We start from the raw sequence: 16,151 nt of genomic DNA on the forward strand, positions 1-16,151 counted from the left end.
TTCCTTAAAATAGCAAAAGTGGATTCAGACACGCCCTTAATGCTTTTGCTTCGTGTGCTTTAGAATTTACACCCAGATCGGTAAAATAGAGCCAAAGTCTGCCATGTAAATAGAAAATGCACCATGGCGGTATGCAACTGACTCTTAATGGGAATGGGGGATGAGACTCTGATTGGTTTAATGCACGCTATGCTCTAAACACACCCACAGCTCATTAAGAGCCATGGCGCAAAACGATTTAGACTTTGCGCTTAGATCGTTAAAATAGAGCTCTTTGTGTTACTTTTTTCTCTTAAATGCATAATAATAATAATAATAACAATAATAATAATAATATATACACACACAGATATATCCAGTTTGACATTAATACCATGGAAACTTGGAGCAAGAAAAAGATTAATAAATGTTGACAGAATTTTCATCTGTGGGTGAACTGTTTCTTTAAAATAAACATTAATAAAAAAGTTTATAAGTTTAAAACGTAAACATATTTTATTTCTTTAAATATTTTTTATTAAAATAAATAACTTTAATAAATAAAAAACTTAAATTATCAAAACTATATCTAAAACTAAAAAGACATATTACAAAAAAAACTCAATTCAGTTTTTTTTGCCCATTTATTTATTTAATTTTATTAATTTTTATTTTTTTTGTTTTAGGTTAAAATGTGAACTTATATTTATTGTTTTAGGTTCAAATATAGTTCAAGTGTGCAGAGTTTTTTTTTTTAAATAACAATATAAAAAAATCACATTTAAATGTTAATGAAAAAATGTATAATTTTTTGTAAGAAAATAATAATAATAAATTCAATTAGTTTGATGTCAATTTTGATCCAATTATTGCTTCTTTGCTTATTAAAAGTATCAGTTTCTTTAAATTTATAAATGCAGCCTTACATCTCTGAGCTCTGTCATGTACCTCTTTATCCCAACCCCCTGCTATGCTATACCATATTCTGATTTTGTTTCATCTAATGGGTGGCACGGTGGCTCAGTGGTTAGCACTGTCGCCTCAAGAAGGTTGCTGGTTTGAGTCTCCGCTGGGCCAGTTGGTTTCCTTCCTTGGTGCTCCAGTTTCCCCCACAGTCCAAAGACATGCACTGTAGGTGAATTGAATAAGCTAAATTGGCTGTAGTGTATGAGTGTGCGTGTGGGTGAATGTGAGATTGTATGGGTGTTTCCCATTGCTGGGTTACAGCTGGATGGCCATCCGCTGCGTAAAACAAATGCTGGATAAGTTGGCAGTTCCTTCCACTGTGGCGACCCCTGATGAATAAAGGCACAAAGCTGAAGGAAAATGAATGACTGAATGTTGTGCTGCTCAAATTCAGATTTACATATTTAGATTTACTTACTTGATTATCCACTAGATTAATAGATTATCCACATAATGCTAAGCCCTCTTGCTAATTCTTGAAAATCGTGGCTTCAGGAAGCAGTTACATTAAGTGGGATTGTCATGTTTCTCAGCGGTGCAACGCTTCAATTGCATTTTTAAGTGAGTGCTGCTCCTCAACAGGAGGCAGAGAACATTCAGCCCTAAAATCATCAGCAATGAATAGAGGTTTCTATGGAAACCGTCAAAGGTCCTCAGCCAAGTCCATAGTGTTTCTACCTACAGCGAACCAAAATAAGAGTTAACTTCAGCTCATTCGGGAGGTGAGCTTCTTTCATTAAATCTACACTATGCACGAGGGGAATTCGTGAGCCGTAAAAGATCAAAATTTCAATCTTGGCTCACAGATACACAAGAGCATCTGTTGGTCATTTACTCAAGTGAGTTGAATTACTGTGATCATTTATTCGCTCACGTACAGTACACTCTAAAAAACATTGAGTTATTTATTTAACCCAATGGTTGAGTTAAACATATTTGGTGCTTTCTAGGGTTATTTTTTTAACCTTAATTAGGTTATTTATTAATAACTTAACTAGTTGAGTTAAATATTTGGTGCTTTGTTGGGTTGATTTACCCTTTATTGGGATATTTATTAATAACTCAAATAGTTAAGTATTTGGTGCTTTATTGAGTTATTTATTAATAACTCAACTAGTTGAGTTAAATATTTGGTGCTTTGTTGGGTTATTTTTTAACCTTTACTGTGTTATTAACTCAACCAGTGAGTTAAATATTTGGTTCTTTGTAGAGTTATTTTTTAACCTGTATTGGGTTATTTATAAATAACTCAACTAGTTATAATTTGGTGCTTGTTGGGCTATTTTTAACCTTTGTTGGGTTATTATTAATAACTCAACTAGTTGAGTTAAATATTTGGTGCTTTGTTGGGCTATTTTTAACCTTTATTGGGTTATTTATTAATAACTCAACTGGTTGAGTTAAATATTTGGTGCTTTATTGTTTTTTTCTACTCTTATTTGGTTATCTATTTAATAACTCAACCAGTTGGGTTAAAAATTTCAAAAATTTCAACAGTCAACTGATTTACCTGACACAAAACAGCTGTATAAATATGTGTGCGTAATGTTGTTTTTGTGTTATAAAGTTTAGTTAAGCTATAAAGCAATCATTTTGTTATTTTTTATCAAATTACGTGTCGTGTTTTTATATCAGTTTCACCATCTAAGACAATCTTTTAGAAGTGTTTGGATGTGGTTAAACTGTATTGTACATTGTGGACACTAAGTGAAGCCTGCTGCGGCTGTTGGACAGTTTCTACAACACACAGTGCTCCATATTCTGCTCCATCACCACATGATTTTCTGCCTGCACAGTTTATATCTGTCTTTACTTTGTTCTGTTTCTTTGTGATTCTTGATTTATTTTAACAAAAGTGTCTGGAACTAAAATGTAATGAAAAAAAGCATTTTCAATATTTTTGAATACTGTATGTTATTTATTTACACAGTAATTATAAAATGAATAGTAGTACTAGTAATACTAAAATGGAAAAAATAACATTTAATAAAAATAACCCAATGCATTAGTTGGGAAGGAGCTATAAAAAGATATAGTTGGGTTATATGTTGGGGTATTTTTACCCAACTATTTTAACAGAGTATCAGTCCCTACAGGATATTGTAATTGCAGAATTTAACCCAAAATGAAGCAAATGCTGCAAATTTCAGAGGAACTTTCAAATTTTGTACAGTCTTGGCAACTCTCATTTTGCCAAAGGACTTGAAGTAGACTGCACTCTTTAAAAATTGCTGGTTTGTAATAACCCAACATTGGAGGTGCGTCCCAAACCACATACTTATGCACTATTCTACGCCATTTTGTAGTATAAAAAATGTAAGTAGTGCATTTACACTAAAAACTCTACAAAAAATAAGTGCACTTTAATTACCCGGATGATGCACTTATTCAACCAGTAAAATGAAGTGTTGAATGAAGGATGCTGCACGCACTCAACGGCCGCAGCTTTGCTCATGTAGCGGAAGGGGTGGAGCTTTCGGACACTGATGTTGGATTACTTTATTTATTTTGTAAAGCATTTTATTTTGTTGCCTTTATATAATGTTCTTTGAGCACAAAACCCCAGGTGAGAGCAGTGCAGGTCGGACAGTTCATCAAAGATCTACCGCTACACCTCATCTCACTATAGTAGTTAAAGGTGATATTTAATTTGTCTTGCTGTTTATATCTAACAACTCTTTGGTCTTTTGAATCTATTACTTGTTCTCAGGTAACTCGTTTTGGCTGAGTGCAAAGATAAGTTAAGTAAGATATATTAATTTATGTATTCATAATGCTTCACTTTTTCCACATTTGTTTATGTAACAGCCTTATTCCAACATGGATTAAGTTCATTTATTTCTTCAATATTCTCCACACAATACCCCATAATGACAATGTGACACAAGATTTTTTGAAAATTGTTGTAAATTTATTAAAAATAATAAACCTGAAAAATCACATGTACATCAGTATTCACAGCCTTTGCTCAATACTTTGTTGATGCACCTTTGGCAGCAATTACAGCCTCAAGTCTTTTTGAATATAAGCCACAAGCTTGGCACACGTGTCTTTGTCAATTTTTGCCCATTCCTCTTTGCAGTGCCTCTCAAGCTCTATCAGGTTGGATGGGAAAGGATGGTGTACGGCTATTTTCAGATTTCTCCAGAGATGTTCAATAGGATTTAGATCTGGGCTCTGGCTGGGCCACTCAAGGACATTCACTGAGTTGTCGTGAAGCCACTCCATTTATATTTTGGCGGTGTGCTTTGGGTCATTGTCCTGCTGGAAGATGAACAGTCGCCCCAGTCTGAGGTCAAGAGCACTCTGAAGCAGGTTTTCATTCAGGATGTCTCAGTACATTGCTGCATTCATTTTTCCCTCTATCCTGACTCGTCTTCCAGTTCCTGCTGCTGAAAAACATCCCCACAGCATGATGCTGCCACCACCATGCTTCACAGTAGAGATGGCATTAGCCTGGTGATAAGCGGTGCCTGGCATTCACTTTAAAGAGTTCAATTTTAGTCTCATCAGACCAGAGAATTTTGTTTTTTATGGTTTGAGAGTCCTTCAGATGCCTTTTGGCAAATTCCAGTGGCTGTGGCAGTGGCTTCCGCCTGGCCACTGTACCATACAGGCCTGATTGGTGGATTGCTGGACAGATGGTTGTCCTTCTGTAAGATTCAGCTCAGACAGAATGACCATCAGGTTATTGATCACCTCTCTGACTAAGGCCCTTCTCCCCCGATCACTCAGCTTAGATGGCCGGCCAGCTCTGGTGGTTCCAATCATCTTCCACTCATGGACGATGGAGGCCACTGTGCTCATTGGAACTTTCAGAGCAGCAGAAATGTTTCTTTAACCATCACCAGCCTTGTGCCTCAAGACAATCCTGTCTCGGAGGTCTACAGGCAATTCCTTTGTCTTCATGCTTGGTTTGTGCTTTGACATGCACTGTCAACCCTGGGCCCTTATATAGACAGGTGTATGCCTTTTCAGATCATGTCCAATCAACTGAATTTACTACAGGCGAACTCCAATTAAGCTGCTAAAACATCTCAAAAATGATCAGTGGAAACAGAATGTAGCTAAGCTCAATTTAGAGCTTTACGGCAAAGGCTGTGAATACTGCTTATGTGACTGGTTGCTTTTGTTTATTGTATAAATGTATTGTACGTTATACTTTTATAATGGCAATTATTGATTATCAAAACTTGCATTCAGCAAAAGAGGCAGGGTATGTTTCGTATATTTTAATAAAAATTAAATGAGGCAGTTTTGTTATAGGGAAGGTGATGGTCATATAAATATAGTAGCTACACGAGGCAGTTATGTTAATTATTTCATGTAGGCTGAGTGAATAGAGGGTTGAATAAGCTGAATTGCCCGTAGTGTGTGTTTGTGTGTGTGTGTGTATGTGTGTGTGTGAATGAGTGTATATGGGTGTTTCCCATACTGGGTTGCAGCTGGAAGGACATCTGCTGCATAAAACATATGCTGGAATAGTTGGTGGTTCATTCCGCTGTGGTGGCCCTTGATAAATAAAGGGACTAAGCCGAAGGAAAATGAATGAATGAATGAATGAATGAATAGTGAATTTTTGAGAACATAACCAAAATATTTATGGACAGTATATAGAAATTAAATTGAGATTAATATTCATTTCCTATATGTGGCTTTTTTGATTTTATAAAATAGGAGTTGGTAAACATTCAAGAGTGTGCACAGACAGGCAGCATTTGGATCGTATAGGGGCCGCTCTGGCCCAAAATGTCAGGGCTGATTTTTTTGTCCCAGTCCAGCCCTGGGTAAAAGGTAAAAATATTAATTAAATTATTAAATAAAGTAAAAATAGGCTTAAAAATCAGAAAGACTTGTTGAAAAGCAAAGGAGAATTGAAAGAACGAATATACTTTTTCTCACATTAAAGAAGTAAGTTGCTGAAAGAAACAATACCTGCAATCTGAACTTCGAATGATTAGGGCTGAAATGAAAGACTTTGAAATGAAAATCAGGCCAGGTAGTTCATATAATTAAAGACTTAGAAACAGCAGATTTTTGAAAGACATCATTTATGACACAAAGGACTGACTAATTCAACGGTTCTGTGAAGTGGTTGAATACATTACTGATTTGAAACACTTTTCACAGCAGTTCACAATCACTATAGGCTAATGGCCATTTTCCAGAAGCTCTTGAGCTTTGTCAAGTAGTTTGACTTCTGTATTTCTGCTGAAGGTTCACCTAAACATTGAACTCTCAACCTTTAATAGACCAGTTTACATCCTACACCCAGGATCAAACTTTGTGAAATGTTTTATTAACTTTTTTGTTGTAGAAAGAAATCATTTTGTTAGGAAATGTTTGTCACAGAGTTTTGGGGGAATCTCACAGAAAACACACAGGGCCCTATTATACTTACTTGCCTCACTTACACATTGCTTAAAGCATGCAGGATGTACAGCAATGCACAAATGTCTTTACAAACAAAAAATATTAAAGGATTAAAATATTACAAAAATTATTACTTTCTACATAAATTTAAAAACCACTGCCTCATGCCTTCTTCACCTCGGGGGGCTTTTTTCAGTTTACTCATGACAACTTGCTTTTGTGTAATGTTATTACTATTACCAGCATTATTTATTATATGCATATTTATTTATATTTGTTTTATTAAAAATAAGCTTAGATTTGTCCACCTGTCTGGTTTTGGACCATATGGGGCGTAGCATGTGTTTTTTGTCCACACTTCATTCTTATTGTTTCTTTGCTGGAAATTAAAACTGAATTTAGAAATAGTTTTGAAACAAATCTTTGCTCTTAACAAACAAAATTAATTATGTAGGCTAATGGATGTCTTCAGTGGAGTGTACAACACCTTTCCTTATCCACTAAAGAGAGAAGGGGAAAGTTAAAAAAAATGACTGGAGGAGGCTTGTTCTTGACTCTCATACTGCAGATGGTCTGTTTAACTGTTTTCTTGCAAGTGAAGTGTTCAGTTTTTCTCACTTACAAAGTTCGACCACGTGAATAGCAAATGCACCATGCAACTGACGCAACTGACTCTTAAAGAGAATGGGAGACGAGACTCTGAATGGTTTAATGCATGTTATGCTCAAAACACACCCATAAATTCATTACGAGGATAAGCACAACCCTGTTAGACCATGCGCCAGGGCGCAAACCGTATTTTTTCATCCTTAGAATAGCAAAAGTAGATTCAGGCATGCCTTTATTGCTTTTGCGCTCTGCGCTTTAGACTTTGTGCCTAAACCGTTAAGATAGAGATCATATGGTTCATACTGAATAAATAAAAATACACACACTATAAAAAGCATAGATCGGTTTACAACATTAAATGTTTATCAGAGGTGCCATAATGCAGTTTTATTGTTTTGATTCACATGCTAAAGTCACAGTGTAGATAATTTATTGCAAAGAAACCTTAATATTAAACAGTACAAAAAATAAATGATTTTCATAAATATACGATTTAGCGGCAACATGGTGGCTCAGCACTGTCGCCTCAAAGCAAGAAGGTCACTGGTTTGAACCTCGGTTGGGTCAGTTGGTGTTTCTGTGTGGAGTTTGCATGTTCTCCCCGTGTTCGTGTGGGCTTCTTCCGGGTGCTCTGGTTTTCCCCACAGTCCAAAGGCATGCGCTGTAGGTGAACTGAATAAACTAAGTTGGCTGTAGTGTATGTGTGTGAATGAGTCTGTATGGGTGTATGGGTTGCAGCTGGAAAGGCATTCGCTGTGTAAAACATATGCTGGATAAGTTGGCGGTCCATTCTGCTGTGGCAAACCCAGAATAATAAAGGGACTAAGCCGGAAAGAAAATGAATGAATGAACACGATTTTGCTTTTATTTTATTTCAATAGAAAAATCATGGATAAATTGAGAGTGAGTTATAGATTTACAATCTTTATAGAGTAGTAGATTTACAATCTTTGCCATGCTACATACTGTAAAAGGTCCTGCTGTATTACATAATCTACATTTTATCCATTCAATAACTTCTTTGAGTTTCATCAGCTAAATTTTCAGCATTATACATCTGTACAGGTGACATGGTGACTCAGTGGTCAGCACAGTCACCGCAAGAAGGTAGCTGGTTCAAGTCCCGGTAGGGTCAGTGGCATTTCTGTGTAGAGTTTGCATATTCTCCCTGTGTTGGCGTGGATTTCCTCCTGGTGCTCCGGTTCCCCCCACAGTCCAAAGACATACGCAATAGGTGAATTAAATATACTAAATTGGCTGTTGTGCGTGTGTGTGAATGAGTTTGTAAGGGTGTTTCCCAGTACTGGGTTTCAGCTGGAGTGGCGTCCAATGTATAAAACATATGCTGGATATGTTGCCGGTTCATCCCGCTGTGGCGACCCCTGATGAATAAAGGAATGAATTAATCTGTACACTTTACCATCCATTAAATGCACTGTACTTTTTTCTTCCCAGACTTTCTTCATTCCTGTTGTGTAAAACACCAGCATCTTTACTAAATATGCCACTAATAATGATGCTGATGTTTTAAAATTTATTTATCAATATTTAAATCGTTTTTACTGTATTTTTTTAAATCAAATAAATGCAGCCTTCGTGAGCAGAACAGTCTTTTTAAAGGTTAAAGGTTTATCACAGCTCTGCCAGTGAGAGTAGTTGAGGTCAAATGAAAAGCAAATGAGAAACATGTTGAAGGGGGCGGGGCATGTCAGATACTCAGAGCATTTAATTGGTCAGGAGATTTGAGGAGAAACTGAATGATGAGGTGATGTCAAAACATTATTGATTCATTGAGGCGGAAGTGACAAACTGCTAGCTTTCATTTATATTATGTTTATATATTCTAGATGCGAATTTTATCACAGTTTTGAAGCATGCTAGCTTATAGAAATCATTAAAACTAAATTATTGATTTACTAGAATTTAAACTAAATACGTTTTCTAAATTCACAGATTATTACTAATCCCAAACTTTTAGCTCTTCTTATATTTTACAGATATTCTTATGACTGAGATTCACCAGCTTTTACTCTTATTGCCTCCAGTAATGGCTATTTTGTGGACTCATCTATGTATGTGTGTGTGTAGGTGGACATTATTCGGAAGAGGCTTCATAAAGACATCCTCCACAACCCTGTGGTGATGCTGAACTTCTGTCCGGACCTGCGATCCACCACCTCTGACCTGCGCAGCATCCAGGGCGAATTTGTCTTCCTCATAGACCGCAGTGGAAGCATGAGCGGGGTCAACATTAATCGAGTTAAGGTGGGACACAACTGTTTCTGTGCTTAAACTAACTGTGGCCCTCCCTCCCAGTGCTCATTAACTTTTGAAGACATCCTAATTTATCCAGCGACTTAAAACCCTAAAGTGCTTCAGTCGTGTTAATGACCATTAATGAATCAGGGCTTTTATATACACACTGCAGGGCTTATTTAACAAAGAGAGTCTTCCTCATAAGCTACTGTACAGCCTCAGATGCTTCGCCCACGTTTTAATTCGGTTTTATGAACGTTTTTGGGAGTTAATATTTATGCAGAGTCATTAAAGTAGCAAAGTTGTGCACATAAAGTACTGACTTGGCAGCAGGGCTGTGCAGTATGACGATATACACTCACCGGCCACTTTATTAGGTACACCTTACTAGTACTGGCTTGGACCATCTTGCCTTCAGAACTGCCTTAATCCTCCATGGCGTAGATTCAAGAAGGTACTGGAAATATTCCTCCATATTGACATAATAGCATCACGCAGTTGCTGCAGATTCATCGGCTGCGCATCCATGATGCTAATCTCTCGTTCCACCACATGCCAAAGATGCTCTATTGGATTGAGATCTTTTGATTGTGGAGGCCAATTGAGTACAGTGAACATATTGTCATGTTCAAGAAACTATTCTGAGATGATTCGCACTTAATGACATGGTGTGCTATGCTGCTGGACGTAGCCATCAGAAAATGGGTACACTGTGGTCATAAAGGGATGGGCATGGTCAGCAACAATACTCAGGAAGGCTGTGGTGTTGACATGATGCTCAATTGGTACTAATGGGCCCAAACTGTGCCAAGGAAAAAAACCCACACCATTACACCACCAGCACCAACCCGAACCATTGATACAAGGCAGGATGGATCCATGCTTTCATGTTGTTGACACCAAATTCTGACCCGACCATCCGAATGTTACAGCAGAAATTTAGACTCATCAGACCAGGCAACATTTTCCCAATTTTCTGTTGTCCAATTTTGGTGAACCTGTGCAAATTGTTCTTTCGCAAGTGGCTTCTCCTACTGCAGTAATTTCCATTTTCCTTTTTTGATATTTGGAGTCTTTGCATTGATTCTGAAGGGCCAGCCTGTACACCAGCCGATGATCTCTCCCAACTGCAGCTTTTCCACGATGGACTACAGCGCTCTGCAGCCTCCGGCGTCTAGAATGCTGCTCTGCAAAAGAAGTTTGGCCAGAGGAAAAATGGTTGTGCCCAATTTAGCCAGTTTTTTTCCTTCACCTTTGTCAAATGGTGAAGTTTTTTCCTCACTGATGTCGCCACTGGCTTGCTTGGTTTGGGACTTGTGGAGCTGCGCATCAATGGATTTGCTCTTCAGTGTTTGGACTTTCAGCAGTGAAAACTAAACCACACGGAACTGAACCAAACTGACCTTCAGCTCTGAAAACTGGACTGACAGTTTCAATCTACTATAATCTTCTATGTTAAGCTGCTTTGACACGATCTACATTGCAAAAGCACTATACAAACAAAGATGAATTGAATTGAATTGACTCTGGCACAAGTTTTTCAAATTGCCTCATTGGATTAGAAACAGTGCTTTGTTCCTAAATATTTTATATGGAGTTAACTTGTTAATAAAGGTTCAGCGGCGGAACCACACCTCGCTTTGTCACCTTAACCAATCACCCACTTCCTTAAACTTATTTAAGGAAGATTATCCCTCTAGCACTCTTATTCTTGTTCTTTGAATCCACCCTCCATTCCTCCATTTCCATTCACAATCCCATAACCCTTTTCACTCCTACACGTAGGTTGAATCGGGGAGTCCAATCACTCTGCCAAACTATTACAGAGACAGCACCCCCACTCTGAGTCTCTGGGCATAGTATGATGCTCGATCAACTTACCCACCTGTTTACCAGTCATCCTCTTATTCCCTTTCCCCTTCATCTCACTGTTCTTCAACCATCCCTTTCATCCCTACATCCCTACAGTAAAGTCTAGCTTAAAGTGTGGCGTGGGCCATGCTAGTGAAGCAATATTTCAGTTTTGCACACAATACTTGTGTAAAATGCATTGTAGAATCTCTTTCAACAGTAAATATTGACATATAAATATCACAAAACTGAAAAAATAAGTAAATATTTTGGTTTTATTACTATTATTTGTTTTGTTACACTATTTCAACGAACAACTCTTTAGTCAGAACCAAATCAGAGCATTTGAGCAGCCTGTTGAAGAGGCTTTGTAATGAAATAACCAGCTTGTTGCATTGAATGGCTCAAGTGGCTACGATAATTGAACTTGGTAAGTCTTCATGCTGAGATTGGATATTTTGTGCACTGTTGATGTGTGAATGAGTGTGTGTGTGTATGAATGAGTGTGTGTGTGTGTATGCTCCCTGTTGGCGGGTTTTGCAGCGTGACGCACGATGCAGCGATGACTCACTGGGCTTTTGATTGAGGATGCTCCTTTCCTGACCACAAACTCCAAACTGCTTGAATGTAAAGGCTCAGGTCGCAGAAACACCCGTCCCAGAATATCCTTGACCCTGAGGAAGTCTTGATCCATGCTTAAATGTCATAAATCCAATGTGATTCCTCCTGGGATAAAGCAGGATAACAATAGATGTATCTTGTAACACTGAAAAGATGCTATTTAAAGGAATTTTGTTCACCCTGAAATGAACGTGCATGTTGTCACCATTTATTTAATATTATTACACAAACTGACAATTATTGAAGGTCTCATGCTGGTCATTTTTATATTTATTGACCGCGAATATGGATTTAACTCTGTATAATTAAGTAAAACATTGCAGATGTGTTTTTCAATCAGAACTCATTTAAATTAGCATGATTTATAATTGACGACAGGTCCAGATATTTAGCATGCCAAATATTTCACAGGTTTCAGCGACACGTTGGTGATTCTCTCTGAAAGCATCTTTGACGATTTGTACTTCGTGATTGTTGCCCGCTTGAACAAGCACCGATTTGCTTCAGATTTTGGACATTTGTCTGCAATTTCACGAAACCGAAAATCTGGGCTAAAATTGGGCTGTGTGTGTGTATGTAATAATGTACATTACTGTGCAAAAGTCTTAGGCTCCTAGTTGCATTTGTTGTTTTCGTGAGTGTATAATGACATTATATATTACTTTGCATTCTCTTTATTAAAATACAACCAGAAAAAACAGGTTCTAGATAGATTTTGGGGGTTTTTAAGTGAAGTTTATTTATAAACTAATTTCGAGAGGATGATGTGCTTATGCTTGCTTGCAACTAGTCCTGCATTGTTCAATTTGTGATTCACCAATCACTGCCACTATAAATACCCTAAGTTCCATATAAGTTCCATCTTCATTATGAAGAATCCCTCCTTCCAGCCCTACTTCTCCTCCTTTCCTAGATGGGTGGCACGTTGGCCCAGTGGTTAGCACTGTTGCCCCACAGCAAGAAAATCACTGGTTATAGTCCTTACCAAGCCAGCCGTGTTTCTGTGCAGAGTTTACACGTTCTCCCCCTGCTCACATGGGTTTCCCCCGTGTTCCCCGGTTTCCTCCCACCGTCCAAAAACATGCAACATGCTCCTAGTAAGTAGTAATCGCTTAAGAGCAATCACTATCTGTTCATTAGCTACTACAGCAGGGGAGTTCTCGAGATCTACCTGAGCTCAAACTCCCTTCTCGCCTTGCAATATGGAGTGAGCCCCGGGCTCAAGGATCTTATAAGCTCAGGGCTCCCTCCCAGGACAGCATGCCAAACAAGCTTTATAATCAATCATCAGCTAAGTATGAACTCTTGAAAAGATTATAGTGGAATGAAAGTGCTGAGCTTTCCAAGCATCAGCAGCAGAAAACTGAAAAGAGCAGTGACCAAATGAAGTGCGAACTTTGGGTTTGCAAAGGTTAATAAAACTACTAGAGCGCTGGTTTCCACGTGTTTCCTGAATGTTGAGAAGTGACTGTAAATATAGTGGAGTTTTTCCAATAAGGGTTCTGTAAATTAACAGAAACCAATGAATGTGTCGACATGATTAAAGAGAAGGCCAATTTAATAATAAATACAGAGTTAACAATGATGAGTATTAAATGGCGCACCAGTAACAAAACTAATTGCTGCATGGTAAATAACATCCAGTTTGTGAAGGAGAGTTTTTGAACTGATTTCTGCCACAGCTGCTGTCAATATTGCCTGAATCGATGGGATTGTGAATGCTGAAAAGTACAGACAGGTTATAATTCATCATGTAATTCTAAAAAAGAACTTACTTTGTAATAGATTTATTTTTTAAGCATGATAATGATACCAAACACATTACTAATGTAGCAAAATCATATTTGGAGAGAAAAACAGCTGATGAAATGAACACAGTCATGAAATGGCCTCCACAGAGTCCAGACCTAAATATTATATACACTCAAAAAAAAAAATTGTTGAATGAACATGATTTAATCGTGGCACCCTTTATGCATCTAATCCAATCAAGTAAACCTGAACTGCTTTGAACATGTTGTATGAACACAAAGCACATTTGTAGATAAAACATGGTTTCAATATGTCAGTCTAACTTCTTTGCAACTAATTGGCTCAAAATGTTTGTATTGTGTTATTCTCATTAAAATAATTCTAATTTACTCAATGTAACACTAAAGCTTTACTTTAACAAAATTATGTCTTGTTAAATCAGCTAGTAAATTTCTTGTTCAATATTGTTGTTTAAATTCATTCATTCATTCATTTTCTTGTCAGCTTAGTCCCTTTATTAATCCAGGGTCGCCACAGCGGAATGAACCGCCAACTTATCCAGCAAGTTTTTTTACGCAGCAGATGCCCTTTCAGCCGCAACCCATCTGGGAAACATTCACACGCACATTCATACACTACAGACAATTTAGCCTACCCATTTCACCTGTACCACATGTCTTTGGACTGTGGGGGAAACCGGAAACATGCAAACTCCACACAGAAACGCCAACTGAGCCAAGGTTCAAACCAGCAACCCAGCGACCTTCTTGCTGTGAGGCGAACGTGCTACCCACTGCGCCACTGCTTCGCCCTGTTGTTTAAATTACCTTTTTTAAATTACAATACTATGAAGCAAGATTTAAAATTAAGTAATTCAACACAAAAAGGACAGAAAACATTTTATATATATATATATATATATATATCTTTTATTATAGCCTTTAGCAGGCACGAATCACATGTAAACAAATTTCTTCTTTAATATTCTGATACAAAATGTTATATAATATCCAAAATTGTAATATGTAATATAAAATGTATAAGAAACATTTAGCCATCAAAATAACCTTGGCTCTTAAGAAAACTGATCCCCAAGCAATACCTGTAGGACGTTAACATCATTTTTTTTTACCAATTGAGTTTAAACAGCTTTCTTCACTTTGGTACTCCTATTCAAAATGTAAAAGTATAAAATGTATAGGAAACATATAGCCAACAACATAACATGCATAACATTCAAGCTCTTGGGAAAACCAATTCCCAAACAGTGCCAAAAACACGCGGTGAAACTTCTTCTTGTTGTTTTCGTATGAAAACTACCGCCACCTACTGATATGCGCGAAGTGACTCTCCAGAGTGAGAGTTGTCGATTTGAAGCGTCTCAGTCTCATTGATTTTTTTGAGTGTACAAGTATGTTTAGGCAATAGTATAGGCATTATGAGATTCACCTGAAGAGAAAAAGAAAGATAAAACATGTTAAATCAAAGAAAAAACCTAATGGTAAACAGCACATCATTTCAGAAAAGTCTCATCAAAAAAGTTCAGGCTGTTGCTTGGTGCCAAAAAGGTCACATTAAACACAGACGTATGATGCTAGTCTTTTGATTCCAAAAGTAATTTTGTTCTGAACATTGTGTACATATTTCCCTTATTTTCTGCTCTTTTTTTAAAGGTATTGTTCCCCTAAAAGTAATGACCCTGTTCTTGCTCAATACCGTTTAGATACTACCATTACCATTATTAGAACTTCTATGTTAAGCTGCTTTGACACAATCTACATGAAGAGACATAGATGTGTGCAAAGTCTCAGCCTCCCAAAACCTAAAGACTCCCAAAGACAAACACTTTTGCACAATACTGTATATATTACCTTTTTCATTACATTTGACATGCTCAATGCGCTATATAGTTCTATGTAATTTACCACATCCTTATGTAAAGCAATCCACATTAAACTAATTGCAGGGTTAAGTGTTACACTCTTATGGCATGTCTGTACCCTTCATTGGAACATTCCCCCGAATGTTTAGACTAGTGGTCTATCGCTAATGGCTTTTTGTGTCACCCTAGCTTGAATTGAGCCAGCAGTCTTTGTTAGCAGACCCGGAGCCATTAGACAACAGTGTGGCAGTGTTTAATGAACACTACTATTATACCTGTCAGACGTCTATTGTGTTTCGTCTAAGGTACAGATAGAATTTACAATGCTGCTCCTTGTCAGACTGACAGCAGGAACAGCAGAGAGTAATTAGCATGAGGTGATAATTAGGTTTGTAAATATGAATGTGATTAATACAGAAGAGCTGTAGGATTTTCTCGGTTTTTAAAACGATGAGGTCTGTCACTATTTCAAATTAAATTTAAATTAATTAATTTTAAACAAATTAATTTTCACACTATGTCTGATAATAGTTTATCTTCTGGAGAAAGTCTTGTTTGTTTTATTTCAGCTTGAATAAAAGCGGTTTTAACATTTTTAAACACCATTTCAGGTCAATATTATTAGCTCCTTTAAGCTATATATTTTTTTAATAGTCTACAGAACAAACCATCTTTATTTAATGACTTGCCTAATTACCCTAACCTGCCTAATTAACCTAGTTAAGCCTTTATCATATCATATGTAACATAAATATGAATTAATCATTCAAAGCCTTATAGCGAGTGATTTGTTTATTAGTTGATGTAATTGACTTCGACTGTATACAGTATGTGGCATGTCAGGCTATTTTAGTTAACGGAG

General features: G+C 37.1%; 1 protein-coding gene across 2 annotated transcripts in view; it reads left to right on the top strand.

The window, feature by feature from the left end:
- vwa5b1 (von Willebrand factor A domain containing 5B1) overlaps window positions 1-16,151 on the top strand; it is a 108,696-nt gene that overhangs the window by 39,327 nt on the left and 53,218 nt on the right. For both annotated transcript variants that reach the window (XM_087307594.1, XM_087307593.1), the window contains one exon: window positions 9,016-9,192. In XM_087307594.1, coding sequence (XP_087163720.1) covers window positions 9,016-9,192 — 177 coding nt within the window. The remainder of the gene's footprint in view (window positions 1-9,015; window positions 9,193-16,151) is intronic.

This window comes from Danio rerio, chromosome 23, assembly GCF_052040795.2.
Source record: "Danio rerio strain M-AB ecotype USA chromosome 23, GRCz13ab, whole genome shotgun sequence".
Taxonomy (NCBI): domain Eukaryota; kingdom Metazoa; phylum Chordata; class Actinopteri; order Cypriniformes; family Danionidae; genus Danio; species Danio rerio.